Here is a 14,207-nt window from a genome sequence, read left to right on the forward strand (position 1 = left end):
TCCGTCGACGGCCTTTAAAACTCCAGGTCGGCATCTTTACCCTGCATCATGGTCTGACCCTCGTGTTTCAAGTCCTCCAGGGTCCGCCCAATTCCCTCAACCTTCCCGCGGACCGCCTCCTCTCTGGCAGATATCTCATCCTCGAACTGGGTGATAAGCTGCCTCTTATCCCTCCTCGCCTTCCTAAACTTTTGCACCACTGCGCCGAGTTGCTCCAGAAACCAGTCGCCTGCCTCGTCCCACTCATCAACAGAGATACGCGCGAAAAATTGGTGCTGGTCTATGCTTCCCTGGTTCTTGTAGTACTCCATTCTCTGCTCTATGCTGCCACCAGGATGCGGCGGAGGCTGTTGCTGCTTCATGGCTGTTTGTTGTTCAATGACAGCTGCCGCCTGCGGGTCAAAATCGAAGGCCTCGTTTCGCAGATCAGAATAGCTCATCCTGTGTAGCTCAGCGTCGTTGTAATCCAGGCTCTGTCGGCGCTTGAGAGATTTCGTTGCCGGCTTCAGGGGCTCTTTGACAATGCGACGGTTGGAGCTGTTGGTGCGACCTAGCGGAGCAGAAATCGCGGCGGTAGCTACCAGGTCTTTCTTGACTGCAAGAGGAAGAGGGAGGACAGGGGGAGGCAGTTTCCGGGTGGCGACACGCGGCGTGTTTTGGAGGGCCTCCGTTAGCTCCTCCGGGTCAACGCCGCTGGTGGTAGCGAGAACCCCGGCACGGGTGTCGTTGAAATTGTGGTCGTCGTCAAACTCGAGAGGCGTCAGGTTCTCAAAGATGGTTGATCGCTTATGCTGCAGCTCACGCTCCTGCTCAACCTCTCTTTCTCTCTGGCGCTCTAGCTCGCGCTCGCGCTCACGTTGCCTTTCACGATCTCGTTTCCTTCTCTCCTCGAGACGGACCTGCTCGAGATGCTCACCCGCCTCAACTGCTCTCTCTGGAGACATGGAAACGCTCCCAGCACGCCTGGGAGAGTACTGACTTCCACTGGGTGAGTAGGTGGCGTTCTTGAGACCACGGGTGTCACGGTAAGGGAGACGGGTGCGTCTCAGTGCACTGTTCTTAGTGGGGGTCTCATAGATGGACCGGTCATCGTGATATGCATCATCAGTCTTGTCACTGCCAGGCGGGATAGTGGCCGCTGTACTGCTGGTTACAGGAACGGCGCTTTGGTGATGGGGTGCAGCAACTACCGTAAGCATGCCATTGTCGGCAATAACAAATGGCAGGTTCTCATTGGTGGGCCCATGTTGCTGTTGATGCTGATGGGGTTGGTGATGCTGAAGTTCCCTCCGGCTGGTCTGGGCAGGTGCCGGTGGTGGTGGGAGTGCTTGGTGTTGGCGTTGATATGTACCCACAGGAGGTGGGAATCCGCCGGCAGCGTCAGTGCTGCTGAACGGGCGAGCATTGCTGGCCTGACGCGTGTGAGTTCTATCAGAAGCAGCCCTGCTCTCGGTGTCGTTGAACATGGAGGCTACAGTCGAGTCTTCCCAGGCGTTCTGTCCACGTGGGGGCTCACAAGCGGCCGTGTCCGAGGCCGTAGTCCGGGTCCGCTGCATCGGATGAAAGTGTTGTGCAGGGAGGCTCCTACTCATTGATGTCGGTGGCGGCTGGCCGTGGTGGTGGGTGGAGGGCGCGACGGAGGAGTAATGACCACTCAAACCCTTGAACACCGGTATTGAGCGGGAAGCTGCCGTTGCAGTTCCAGGCGTGTCGTGTTTGTCCAGTTGCCGACCTGTCGCGAGGATTTCATGGGGGGGTTGCAACTGTGGAAGTGGTTGTTGTTGTTGCTGTGCATTGTTCGTAGCGTGGCCGTTGCTCAGCGGATGGTTTTTCCCAGACAAAGCACTGGCAGGTGCGGATGTTGCTGGCAGGCCCACAGCTCCTGCCCTAGGACTACTATCTCCCCCCGTTCTCCCAAAAAGACCGATTGCCCCGAGCTTCTTTTTTGCCGTAGGCATCATCCTCATTCGCATGAAGACGCAGGTTGACGCTGGTTGTTGTTTACTTGTTTACGTGGGGAAGATGGGAACTATGCGGCAGCGCAGCCAACCATCAGTCAGCGACAAACGACACCCGCAGGACGCGTTTATGACGGGCAAAGATTCAAACTCAGGGCAGGTTGGGAACGAGGTCCCGAAAGGAAAGCTGTGAGCTGGCTTGTTATTATTATGAGTCCAGCTCGCGCTGGATGAATGGATGGGTGGTGTGCACCGTTGGGCTCACGCCTGCAATTCGATGATTCGACAGCAGTTGGGTTGAAAGAAAAGAACGGCAGCCATGTGCGTGAGGGGAAAGGGGCACAGCCGTGGGGTTTCTTCATTTTTAGAATGTCACTGTAGGTATGGGGAGGTCGGAATTGAGTGCTGATGGTTCTGGCCTCGTTCGTTCCACTTTGAGAGTGGGAGACGGCAACATGGTTGACTTCGTGGTTCCAATGGGCAACCGCTGCGGCTTCCATGTTACAGGGATGATGGATGGCTCAACCTGCAGATTGCTTCTCCGACACGTTGTCAAGTGAGCTTGCCCTGCCCAAACTAGTTCGCAGCTGGATTCAAAGGTTGCCCCATCCTCTTCCCACAACCGCATCATTCTCCCATTGACAAATCCCATTGCTTGAAAAGATGTGAGTAACGGTCGCGTCCAACCCAGCCGAGCCATGCATCCTCTGCACATATCTACCTAACGTCCCCCGCGCTCGAACACAGTTCAGATACGCCCATAGACGCCTAATAATGAAGACACCCTCCCCGTTTGCTTCGATTTTGGGCTAACCTGCATTTCAGATTACATGATTGGTACGTTGAGATTATGAGGTCCAATCAAGACATGAGCGCGAAAGTACAGGTGTCAGTCGAGTACATGCCGCACCACACCATGGACCAGGACTTGAGAATCGGGGTGGAAGACCATACTTGTCTCCGATTGAGAGCACTCAGAGACGCGCCCAATTGGCCTGTCTGAAGAGTGTATGTGGTCTGCCATACCCTCCCTCTCTCAAGAATGCTTCATGTCCCTTATTCAGCTTGCATCCGTGAGTCAGGCTTGCCGATATCTGGTCACCTGACTAGGATCTCATAAACCTCCTCTTATGGCATCGTCTTTGGAAGAAATTCCGGCAGGGGGATGCTTTTGATGTGCGAGGTTATACTGTAAGGAACATCGCCATGGTTGGTTGCATCCACATACAATAGGCCCGGGGCTCGAGGCCGTATTCCTAAAGTCCTTTCGGGCCATGACCAAAGGGTGAAGTGATGGTATCGGGGATACCACCGGTCTACCTATCCTTGTGGCGGTAGTTTACACCAAGCTAATGTCGTCAATTGCCGTCGGTGTCAGGTACTTGTTGAATATCTACCGAGCACCTTCAAATCCATTCTGCATCTAGATGCCCAGAACAGCAGAACTGTACCGGAGCTGATATGGGGCGGGAAACAGGAAGGCTGCCAGCAGGTCCATCGAGTAATGCTATCGATATGAATCTTGTTTTTACTCTGCTTACTGTTCTCTTTTTTCTCCTTTCAAACTCATTACAATCCCTAACTAAACCTGTGGACACGTTGGAGGCGTTGCTTCAGAGAGAACCCAATAAGAAGATGTTGGTTGGATCAGGATCCGGGATCGGCAGCCAACGGGGATACCCTGGTCTTAGCGCCCCCAAGCGCAACCGCGCCCACTGGAAATGCCCCGCGCCATGATAAGATAAGCTCCCCCACTGTCCATGATAACTCCGGTAATGGGGGGGCGATTTCTAATCAACTCGATTTTCAACCCTCCTGCCGGCGCATGCAAGAAACTACCATTCACACACCATCAGCAATCCTCAAGTTGTCGCTTCCCGTCGTGTGATACTCTACATTCATACTCTTCCTCACCAAAGACACATACCGCAGGCGCGCGCACCCCAGCACGATCTACACATCCGCGAACACGATGGCGCCATCTTTGGAAGCGCCCGACGAAGAGGTCAGGGATGTTCTAGCCAACCCTCTCAAAAAGAAGCCAGACCTTGTCGCGCCAGAACCAGAACACTGCCCGGGACCCGAGTCCGAGCAAGCGGGCACTGCAGACTCGTGCGCCGGCTGCCCCAACCAGCAAATATGCGCCTCCGCTCCGAAAGGTCCCGATCCAGACCTCCCCCTGATCACAGCCCGTCTGGCAGATGTGAAGCACAAGATATTGGTGTTGAGCGGCAAGGGAGGAGTAGGGAAATCGACGCTCACGGTACAACTCGCGCATGCGTTCGCGACAAACCCCGATACAACAGTGGGCGTGATGGATACGGACATTTGCGGGCCAAGTATACCAAAGATGTTGGGGGTGGAAACGGAGACGATCCACACCAGCAATGCCGGTTGGGAGCCAGTATGGGCGATGGACAACTTGGCCGTCATGTCTATTCAGTTCCTGCTGCCAAACCGGGATGATGCGATTATCTGGCGAGGGCCGAAAAAGAACGGCCTGATCAAGCAATTCTTAAAAGATGTCCAGTGGGGAGAGTTGGACTTTCTCTTGGTCGATACCCCTCCGGGGACAAGTGACGAGCATCTCAGTGTCAACACATTCTTAAAGGAAAGCAAGATCGAAGGAGCGGTAGTGGTGACCACGCCGCAGGAGGTGGCCTTGTTGGATGTGAGAAAGGAGATTGATTTTTGCAGAAAGGCCGGGATCAGGATATTAGGAATTGTGGAAAATATGAGCTTGTTTGTGTGCCCAGGCTGCAAGCATGAGAGCAAAATCTTTCTCGACCACACCGGAGGAGGCCGAGGACTGGCAGAAGAGTTGGGCATTCCATTCTTGGGGAGCGTGCCCCTAGACCCAAGGATAGGGATCGCCTGCGACTACGGGGAGAGCTTCTTCGACTCGTTCCCCGACAGCTCGGCCTGCAAGGCGCTGAAGGGGGTGGTCAAGGGGCTGGTAGAACAAATTGGGCTAGATCCTGAGGTGCTGTTGCTGGAAGGGGATGGCAGCAGCTAAGAGACAATACTTTTCCTTGTTGTCGGCACTGTAAATCTATACAGCATCTGCGTGTAGTTAGATAACCGGCACCTACTTTGGATAGAATTCATGTAGAACAACCTTGATACCCATATGTCAGAGGCATACAAAATTCATAATTTGCTACAACCCTGAATGAAGACTATGACATGTCTAAGCCCATGACCCTTCCAACGCCAGCTCTAAAACATCCGCATGTTAGGCACCGAGTTTTTCCGGGACCTCCTCCAGCTCCTCTGGGGTCTCTAAATCCAAGATCTTGGTGACTTCGCTCGTGTTTCGCATGAGCTCCTTGGCACCGGCGTACAGCATCCTCAGCTCGCTGTTGCATGTGGTGGGCATGTAGTAAATCATGACGTATGGTACGGATAATCTCCCCGATGGCTAAATATGTATGGTTAGCATATCGGACATATGCTTGATGGAATCACAAGTATGTGGTGTTTGGGAGGCCCATACAAGAGTTAGAGGATAGCTCAGGAGGATGAAGCGGGGAGAGTGGTCAGGGAGGTCATCGGCGATTTCATCGAGGGATTTGTAGACTGTGCCATCTTCATCTTGGCGAATCTCCTTGGTTTGTTTGTCGATGAAGTCTAATGTGCTCGATCAGCAAAATTGCGTGGCACCGTGCGAGATCAGGGAAGATGTACATATCACGGCCTGAGGGTCATTGGAGCGTGAGGTGCTGAGGCGGAATTTGCGCAGATGCTGTTTTGTTGAGTCGGAGAAGGTGTAGAGTGAGGAAGACTGTGCTCATTTATGATAAGCTACGAACTAACGACATATTTTACACGAAGCCATCATGAGGGCATGAGAGATAGGGGCCTGGGTAGGTAATAGAGGAGGGGTAGGTACCATCTTGCCGGCTTGGTGGAGCGTGTAGTGATGAGAACGAAGCTGGGATCAGCAAGTGACTAATAAAAGACGCTTCCTATGACCAAGGGCGACAGCAGTGGTGGTGAGAACGCGTGGGGTGCTCAAGGGAGGTTGAGTTGAGCCTCAGTGGAGCTCACATGCATGAGATACCAGTGCCCCGCACTACGGTCCGCACTCAGCTGCCTTAAGTAAGCCCCGCTTTATCGGGAATCAGTAAACCGCCAGTGGACGTCACTTGCAGGTTTGTAGCCGACTCCATCTTTCTTAACAGGGCATCCCCCCAGAGAGCTTATCCAGTTTTGGAATTGTGAACCTATTCCCGAGGTCATCCGTAATTGAGATTCCGATCCTCTGTGCTGGTCAGACGTTCCAAAATCGGAAGCAATCCTCCCTGCTATTGGCCACAGACAATCACCCACTCCGCGCGGTGTACCCTTGCTCGCTTTACCAATTCACAACCTCTTGTCCTTGAACTAATCACCATGTTCTCCCGTCTCAATCAAGTTGCAAGGCATCTTTTACGTCCAATGCCAAACTACGGTCATACATCTGCTGCTGCTTCGTCGGTATCGAAACGCAGTCTGTCCGACTACCGATATAGCAGTCTCGATGCCTCAGAACGCCAAAAGAAGAATATCGTCACAGGGGCATGTCTGATAATAGGGAACGAAATTTTGAATGGGAAGGTATTTGAACCAGTCTTTTACTTCTTTGCATCTGTTCAGCACGCAGCGGCCGTCAATAGCTGACATATTCGATATGTGTACAGACCAAGGAGGTAGGCTTCCCCAAACATGCTCAGGCATATTTTCGAGACTAACCTCCATATTGACAGGCCAACTCACATTACCTTGCAAAATGGTGTTTCTCCCTAGGCATTGTATGTCGCCCATCTTCTCTACTCGACCCATACTTACACCGTCATCTCAGAGCCTCCAGAGAATAGACATCATTCCTGACGTGGAGGACGATATTATTGAGGCGGTGAGACGACTGAGCCATAACTATGATATTGTCGTCACCTCGGGCGGTATTGGCCCGACACACGATGACATAACCTACGAGTCCATCGCCAAGGCCTTTCACCTGCCCCTCGTGCTTCACGGAGAAGCTTACTCTCTCATGAAGAAAAAGACGGCCGAACACAAGGATCCGGTACGGGCTGCCTTCAACTTTGACGTTCCGTCCAAAGAGCTTGATGGAAAAAAGAAAATGGTCTTGCTGCCTCATGACTCTAGTCGTCCAGTGGAGGATCAGGCGATTCTCGCCTGCCGAGACAAGTATTGGGTTCCTGTCTCAGTTGTCAATGGAAATGTATACATCCTGCCAGGCATACCTGAACTCTGTACTCACCGCCCTGTCCTGTTTTCTCGACACTCATGTACTAACTAAAAGCACAGTTAAGCACCTTTTGGACGGCCTTACACGGCATATCAAGCCTCGAGTGCAGAGCAATGGCAAAATCCGCGTGACCATCAAGACCCTCCAACCGGAGAGCCAAATGGCGGATTACCTGACTGGCCTTGCAAAGAGGATGGCGCCAAAGGATATAGATGTTGGAAGTTACCCCAAGTTTCAGGTTGAGAATACGGTTGTGCTTGTTGGCGAGTATGTGCAGCTCCCCTGTTGGCGGTTGTGAGAAGAACGGTACTGACAAGACAGCAGGAACCGAGCCGAGCTTGAGACAGTTATTCCCGAGATATTGGAGAATCTGGAAGGGACTCTGGTGAGCATCGAAATGCCCGAGAACCCCGATGAAGGAGAGACGGAGGTTAAGGCTCCAGGTGGCGAAGAAAGCTGAGAGTCCGATGTAAGTCACTGGTGTATTGGCCTATGGAGTTGGGTGGTTCATGGTACCTGTGGCAGGGCCAAGCCATGTATTTTCAAGTCTGGCCTCGAATGATTTGTACTCCAATGGAAAGAATCATGGTCTTGCGCCTCAAAGTTTCATTGCTTTCGAAGGGGTATGAGACAGCAGAAGAGCCTCAGAAGATCCAGGGCAGCTGTACAGTACCAACACTGGGCAACTGCGCGTGGCGTGCATCAAGAGGCAGCCAGGCTCATCGAAAAACGTGGGGTGACGAGCGGAAAGCGGAAAGGAGAAATGAAAGGGGGGACGCCACTCAACCGAACCCCTTCCACACGCATTCTAGAAAAGTTCCAGAAGAATTTTCACAGGCTACATTAGTACAACATGGGACGCTCCAAGCGAAATGTCATTGCGAAGCGATGCGTCTTTGCCCTAGAGCGGGTCGGATCAGTTGTAACTAAGCATTCGATATTGGTGGTTGCTTCGATCGGCCAGGAGTCCACCGAGGGCGTTCATGGATGCTTTACGTATCAAGCGGGCTATGAAGACAGAACCATGCGTACGGAGTAAATGGTTGGCGCCTAGTGATGTTGAGATGAACTGCGGGTTGGCCAACAATTTCGGTGGTGAGGACCCACGCTGTGGACAGAGGAACTAGACACCAGAATATCAAAGGCTCAACACACCCCTCAACTATCATTTAAAGTCTCTGGACAATCTTTAAATGCTGATTACTTTCTATTCAAAACATTTGAACTATCTTTGAAGTCTCATTACCTATTCAAACACCCAGAAACTATCTGTAAACGGTTTTATTATTCCCAGGAGCAGTCTCTAACTTTCTTGTCCACGGCGTGGGACCCTGACGATGTTGAACTTCTTGTCTCCACTGCCCCACCTACCTTATCTCGCTAGCTTGGAGCTTGGACCAGGGATGATTTTGGAGGGGTCAATATTCAAGGTAGATCCAGGTTCTGTTTGACCCAAGATGACGAGAAGGTATACAAGTATCCTGGCTTTACACTCAAGAGAGTGTCCTACTGCCATCTTTATTTCTTCAGGGCCACTTGAATCAACTGCCTTTCGCGGGGTAGCTGCTCCGAGTCATTGGAACCGATGGCAGGTCGACCGATGAATGAACAGAACCCGAGAAACCTTCCCGAAGCGGTTATATAAAAATGTGGGGATTATCACTTGAGACCACGCCCACCCACTTCCCGCCCCGTCCTGGTTCCAACCGGCGATCCATTTGCAGCATCAGAGACCCCAAATCTCTTTGATGGTTTTCGAATCTCGCCCAGCAAAGGCAGAGCTGCGGCACAGCGCAACGCAAGGGAATATGATCACTGGTGCCGCCCACTGCAGGAGGCACAATGCTGAAAGTCAAGCCAAGGTGCCTGCTGCAAGTTGGAGTTGCTTTGGAGGGGATTGGGACACGATGAGACACTGGTTACAATGTTATCCCAGGTTGTTTTGTGTCTAACAAGCACATCGCCCTAAGTAAACAGGCGATTCCATGAGCATCAAACTTTTCCGTTCGTAGTCGCAGTCAAGTCAGACTTTGCAAATCCCACCGAAAATCAGTTGCCAGTGAGATTTGTAGTGTACATCGCTGAAAACGGCAGCAATTCCTGACTGACTAGTTCGCGGGGTTGGGCCAGGGCCTGGGTTAATTTGCCAAATGTAGAAAAGAAGCCGGGGGGGAGGGGGGTTGACGGGCCAAGGAGGACGATTCTCTGTCGGTGTGTGAACTGAGGGCGGGCAGATGGATGACTGAAGAGAAACATTTTGAACATACCATGTGGTAGGACAATCTTGACCTGACGGCCGGAAGAAACTCGAGCGGGCAAAAACCCAGGTTTTGCCAGCTTGTGGAACTAACTTCAAACACCACGTTGCGGCACGTTGTTGACCTGCAGCCGCAGGAAGGATGGGAGTCTGCCAAGAGCCTAACGAGACAGGACCGCTCACACAGTGCGTGTTGTTGTTGAGATGCACGCCGAAGCTCATCCGCCCTCGGAGATCACGAGGTTGACGGCTCTGGGCAGTCCGATTGAATGCAAGGGAAGAATACATCTTTACGGGGCTCAGCGACGTCTTCTAGAAACAACGTTGCAACCCACTTCCTGTGGCCACTTGCACGCTGGCATTCTCAACGACCCAGATGGAAATGCTGGGTATATTTTCGTTCCAGCTGTAAGACATGAGGCAACAAAGCTCACTGACTCTCGGGCTCTTTTCAGCCCTATATGCCTGGAGCTGGGGCTTTGGCTAGTACATAGATGTCAGTGACGAGAATGGCCATCCAACCACAGAGGCTTCCCTCCAATACTTGCCGTGTCTACGAGAAAAACTCAACACTAGCTAATCTCTACTGTACTGCGTCAAATTGTGCAGGGCTAGCCACTGGAAAATCGAGATTTGTGACTCGCGAATCGGAACTGAGAATAACCGGTTATCGACATGGTGTGCAACCATTCCTGGCTTTTTCAAACCTTTTGTGGGATGATGGTGAGGGGGAGACATCGTAAGTTGGCTCTTTGATTTCATATTTTGCCGTCAAGGAAGTTGCTTGCTAGAGGGCCAGGGGCGCTTATTCCTACCGCCGGTGTGGGACCGCAAATGGCGTCAACGTTCTCTACTTGTGTGATGCTAGTCTAAACTTCAGGGGCATTATTGCAAACAGAGTCCATACTCACGATAGGAGATCTGCAATTGCTGGGAGTATTAGGTCAGACAGCTTTTTTTCATACAATGTGAAGAGATCAAGACGAACTATATCATAGCGCTTATCATCACAGTGTGTGCGGGCGATACTGGACGCAACAAGGCATGACCAATTTGAACCGTTCGCCCAAAAGGACAAGGCGAGTTAACCGGGGTGGTCTTGGACTGTTCTGACCCTTGCACGGCACCATCGCTCAAGCACTCACTTCGCCAATCAGAAGACGCGAACGCCTCCAGCCCACCCTATCAAATCGCCCCCAGGGGAAGGCACACGGACCCTTCCTTTTTCTTGACTTCTCAGAGCGGTCCTTTGGTCCAGGCGCTGTTGCTTTTTCTTTTGTGCCCGCTCCATTGCCCGCCGTGCCTCTGCCTCTCTTCCTTTTACCTGGTCCCGAAACCTGCTGAGGTTGCTTGTCCTTTATGATCTTGATTCAGCTGCCCAAAATCTTAAAGATCACTTCAATACGCGTTGAAAAATCTCGTCGTCCGACAAAACAAACCGCCCGGCCACGCGCAGCGCAAAGCAGCTTGAGCCAACCGCTAACACCATAGCACCAGCCAGTAGCAACCCCAGGCCCCCATTGCCGATCCCCACTCCAGGGGCGCTCCCATTAATTCGCCGGGCACAACAGCAACTGTTTTCTCCAGCAGTGCTACATCTTTCAATCCAGTCCACCACCTGGGATCCCCTTTCCAGCGAAAACCGCGAATATCCCACGACGGTCTGCTCGACTCCGTAGCCCGAGAAAGCAGCGCCCCGTAATTTCGACCCATTCTCTTGAGAGCTTCCGCCCTGGCATCTTTTTGAAAGCTCAATCCCCGACGCCCGTACCGCGTGATCCAGACCTCCTGTTATCGGTGTCGCTCCATCTTCTCTCCAGCATCCTCAGTCCACAGCAATGGCTTCCAAGGTTGGTTCTTTCAATTCTGTTGAGATGGCGAGCAGCGCGCTTCAACTGCGATGATCTTGTTTGGGTTGATAAATTGATTGCTGACGTCGCGCTTTTGGTTGCTTAGTTTACTCGAGAGTACAAGCTCGTTGTGGTCGGCGGCGGCGGTGTCGGCAAGTCCTGCCTCACAATCCAGCTTATCCAATCGCACTTCGTCGATGAATATGATCCAACTATTGAGGGTGCGCATACTCATTTCATTTTTCCGCATCCAGTTGATGACCGCGACCAGGTCGACTAACTGCGGCGTTGCAGATTCGTATCGCAAGCAGTGCATCGTTGATGATGAAGTCGCGCTGCTCGATGTCCTCGATACCGCCGGCCAGGAGGAGTACTCTGCGATGAGAGAGCAGTACATGCGTACCGGCGAAGGGTTCCTGCTCGTGTATTCCATCACATCCCGCGAAAGCTTCGAAGAGATAAGAACCTTCCAGCAGCAGATCCTTCGCGTAAAGGACAAGGACATATTTCCCATGGTTGTGGTAGGAAACAAGGTCGATTTGGCTAGTGAGCGCAAGGTGCCGCAAGAGGGTATGTTTGCAAGATTCATGTGTGGTGTTTGGATACATGTATTGACTTGCTTTCACAGAGGGCGAGGCTCTTGCTCGCGAGTTCCGTTGCAAGTTCCTCGAGACTTCAGCAAAGACCAACACAAACGTCGAGCAAGCTTTCTACGAGGTTGTTCGCGCCATCAGACGGTACAACCGTGAGATGCAAGGAGGCACAGCTTCGGGCAGCGGCCTCTCCCACAACAGTCAAGGCATGGGCAAGATTGATGTCGGTGAGGATGACGCTCAGGCGGGCTGCTGCGCCAAGTGCATCCTCATGTAAATGGGACGCCGCAGAAGACGGACACACTGCCGGTCTCTGGGGAGACCTTATATAACGGCTAATAATGCATCGGGGAATGGAGTTGGTGGGGCTTAAGGCAGATGCCATGGCCTTTCGGGACGGAATCTACACATTGGTGGACGGGTATCCAAGTCATAATGACTTTGATGATGCCCATTTTCGGCCATCCAGAGATGACATGCTTGATGTTGCTGATGCTGGAGGGGTGGGCGCAAAATCTCTTTTCGAACCCACATTGCGGTCTTCTTGTTGTTTTTGTTTTGGGAGTTATTTGAACTAAACCTGGCGATCCTATTTGGGTTTTTATGCTCTCAGACACTTTTGTAATCCTTTCTTCTATCTTTCTTACATCTCATTTTTCATGCCAGCGGCGGTCAGTGGTCAAAATGGGTTATCTGTTTACCTTAGCGTGCAGGTAGTTTATGGTGAGAGAATGTGATGATGTTGTGTTGTTGCCACCGGATTACGCGCCCTTCAAGGCCCCAAGGCTGCACGTATCCATCGATCAACAGTGATCATTGTCGGCGCGAGGCGAGTTCGGTTCAGCTCCGGCCCTCCCTGCAACACAGTACTGGGATTCTGATTGGTATTGTTTCCTTCGAGAGACGAAACTAGCTTGGCCTACTTTGAGCCTGAGTTGCTTCAGTCCTGGCATTACTGGCATGTTGGTCCTCTCGCGATAGCTGGCAAGAAGATGGAGGGGAACTCTGTCTGTTACACCGCATGAGGCCGTGATACGGTTCCTAGTGATCCATCTATCCTCGCGTGCGCCTTCTCCTCTCAATAGCTCGCACAAGATTATAGCTAGGAGTCGGATAGAGAACAAGATAAGGCGGAGGGGATAAGCCCACGCCGCATCTCCCTCTCACGCACAGGTCTAAACTTACCAACCAATAATTGCATGGTACCGAACCACCATCGGCTTCCTTTTGGAGCTCCTTGGCTAGGGTAACTGCGATGCATATCTGACCGGCATATGCCGAGCTGAGATCTGATATAAGAGCACCCAACACCAACCGTGCCTCTCTGCATTCCCAAATCCGGTGCCCACATGTGCCCAAGGACCGACCGAGCGTAGCTTTTGCCATCATTTATCACCCACAAAAGTTCTCTCGGAGCTGGCTCATAAATGACAAGACATTAGCGGTTCTGGGTTAGGGTTATCCTCCCCAAGCAACCCTGAACCCCGTCGTCACCTCGCAAACACCTCTTCATTGCCCGACGTTTTTCTGAGGGCTACCATGGCCGTCGCAAAGCCAACAAACGCCCGGGTCTCCCAGGCAACCGACATCCTCCTCTCCCCGACCAAACCCACACTCGGACGCTACCGCGCCTACATCCATGCACGCAACCGTTTCTTCTCCGCCTTTCACCCCAAAGGCCGGTTCGTGAGGATCCCCACCCCCTCGGACAACCTCCTCTGCGGGCTGTACGCCATTGTCATTTCGTTTCAGCACCAGCACCCGGGTCTGACACCGGCCCCTACCTTGGAGCACTTGCTGTCTGTCTGTCGGGGTTGCGGTTTTGACAACGAGGGGAATCTCTCCGGGGATCAGCTCTCGCTTGTTTTTTCTGCCTGGGGGGACAAGACAGTTTTTGATGACGGGGGGGAGCCGAACAGGAGGAGGTGTCAGCTGGGGTATTTGAGTCGGTACAATGGGCCTGGGTGGGAGGACGAAGCAGAAAGGGGAGAGGATGTTCCAGTCATGATGGGGACTAGGGAGGTGGATACAGAAGAGGAAAAGGGAGATATTCTGAGGCTCTGGGTTTGGAATGATGGCGGCTGGGCTGGAGGTGGGATGGGGCATTGGGAGGGGATCAGGAGGGTAGGTGAGGAAGGGGATGATGTGTAGGTGTTTGGCATCTCGATGCTCGCAAAGATATTCAGATGGGGATCACAATGAAGTTTTAGGGGATATTTTGCACGTACGGTATGGTCTTCTCGTCCACTTCTGATGCGCAACAAGGTAAACAAATTCAACCACTGCAAAGACAGG

General features: G+C 52.4%; 7 protein-coding genes across 7 annotated transcripts; 5 read left to right on the forward strand and 2 right to left on the reverse strand.

Annotated features, from left to right (window-relative positions):
- Positions 1–14: 14 nt before the first annotated feature.
- QC762_123810 (uncharacterized protein) lies at positions 15–1,973 on the reverse strand (the record flags this gene model as incomplete). The annotated part of the gene is made up of 1 exon (XM_062886802.1): positions 15–1,973. One exon carries the CDS (start codon positions 1,971–1,973, stop codon positions 15–17), a length of 1,959 nt encoding a protein of 652 aa, XP_062749957.1.
- Positions 1,974–2,413: 440 nt separating this feature from the next.
- Positions 2,414–2,961, forward strand: QC762_0024690 (uncharacterized protein; the record flags this gene model as incomplete). The annotated part of the gene is made up of 2 exons (XM_062883137.1): positions 2,414–2,514; positions 2,784–2,961. The coding sequence occupies 2 exons, from the start codon at positions 2,414–2,416 to the stop codon at positions 2,959–2,961; spliced, it is 279 nt and encodes a 92-aa protein (XP_062749958.1).
- A 969-nt stretch (positions 2,962–3,930) lies between these two features.
- NBP35 (cytosolic Fe-S cluster assembly factor nbp35) lies at positions 3,931–4,974 on the forward strand (the record flags this gene model as incomplete). The annotated part of the gene is made up of 1 exon (XM_062886803.1): positions 3,931–4,974. One exon carries the CDS (start codon positions 3,931–3,933, stop codon positions 4,972–4,974), a length of 1,044 nt encoding a protein of 347 aa, XP_062749959.1.
- Positions 4,950–6,250, reverse strand: QC762_123830 (uncharacterized protein). Its single transcript, XM_062886804.1, has 5 exons — positions 5,851–6,250; positions 5,646–5,742; positions 5,455–5,588; positions 5,077–5,379; positions 4,950–5,021 (listed from the first exon to the last, which is right to left on the reverse strand). The coding sequence occupies exons 1-4, from the start codon at positions 5,851–5,853 to the stop codon at positions 5,194–5,196; spliced, it is 420 nt and encodes a 139-aa protein (XP_062749960.1). The 5' UTR covers positions 5,854–6,250; the 3' UTR covers positions 4,950–5,021; positions 5,077–5,193.
- QC762_123840 (uncharacterized protein) lies at positions 6,106–8,004 on the forward strand. Its single transcript, XM_062886805.1, has 6 exons — positions 6,106–6,557; positions 6,641–6,649; positions 6,707–6,751; positions 6,802–7,216; positions 7,272–7,479; positions 7,537–8,004. Exons 1-6 carry the CDS (start codon positions 6,354–6,356, stop codon positions 7,670–7,672), a joined length of 1,017 nt encoding a protein of 338 aa, XP_062749961.1. The 5' UTR covers positions 6,106–6,353; the 3' UTR covers positions 7,673–8,004.
- A 2,573-nt stretch (positions 8,005–10,577) lies between these two features.
- ras1 lies at positions 10,578–12,673 on the forward strand. The gene is made up of 4 exons (XM_062886806.1): positions 10,578–11,319; positions 11,426–11,540; positions 11,614–11,889; positions 11,948–12,673. Exons 1-4 carry the CDS (start codon positions 11,308–11,310, stop codon positions 12,187–12,189), a joined length of 645 nt encoding a protein of 214 aa, XP_062749962.1. The 5' UTR covers positions 10,578–11,307; the 3' UTR covers positions 12,190–12,673.
- A 778-nt stretch (positions 12,674–13,451) lies between these two features.
- Positions 13,452–14,063, forward strand: QC762_123860 (uncharacterized protein; the record flags this gene model as incomplete). Its single annotated transcript, XM_062886807.1, has 1 exon — positions 13,452–14,063. One exon carries the CDS (start codon positions 13,452–13,454, stop codon positions 14,061–14,063), a length of 612 nt encoding a protein of 203 aa, XP_062749963.1.
- Positions 14,064–14,207: the final 144 nt, after the last annotated feature.

Source organism: Podospora pseudocomata, assembly GCF_035222375.1.
Source record: "Podospora pseudocomata strain CBS 415.72m chromosome 1 map unlocalized CBS415.72m_1, whole genome shotgun sequence".
Lineage (NCBI taxonomy): Eukaryota > Fungi > Ascomycota > Sordariomycetes > Sordariales > Podosporaceae > Podospora > Podospora pseudocomata.

Excerpts from the sequence above, each read along its gene's own strand:
- QC762_123830 (XM_062886804.1), bottom strand. Across the intron at positions 5,589-5,645 it reads TGACCCTCAGGCCGTGATAT|ACTTCATCGACAAACAAACC; the intron begins GTACATCTTCCC and ends CGAGCACATTAG. Across the intron at positions 5,380-5,454 it reads TGAGCTATCCTCTAACTCTT|CCATCGGGGAGATTATCCGT; the intron begins GTATGGGCCTCC and ends ATACATATTTAG.
- QC762_123840 (XM_062886805.1), top strand. The coding sequence starts at position 6,354 with ATGTTCTCCCGTCTCAATCAAGTTGCAAGGCATCTTTTACGTCCAATG. Across the intron at positions 6,752-6,801 it reads GGTGTTTCTCCCTAGGCATT|AGCCTCCAGAGAATAGACAT; the intron begins GTATGTCGCCCA and ends CCGTCATCTCAG. Across the intron at positions 7,480-7,536 it reads ACGGTTGTGCTTGTTGGCGA|GAACCGAGCCGAGCTTGAGA; the intron begins GTATGTGCAGCT and ends ACAAGACAGCAG.
- ras1 (XM_062886806.1), top strand. Across the intron at positions 11,541-11,613 it reads ATATGATCCAACTATTGAGG|ATTCGTATCGCAAGCAGTGC; the intron begins GTGCGCATACTC and ends GCGGCGTTGCAG. Across the intron at positions 11,890-11,947 it reads GCGCAAGGTGCCGCAAGAGG|AGGGCGAGGCTCTTGCTCGC; the intron begins GTATGTTTGCAA and ends TTGCTTTCACAG.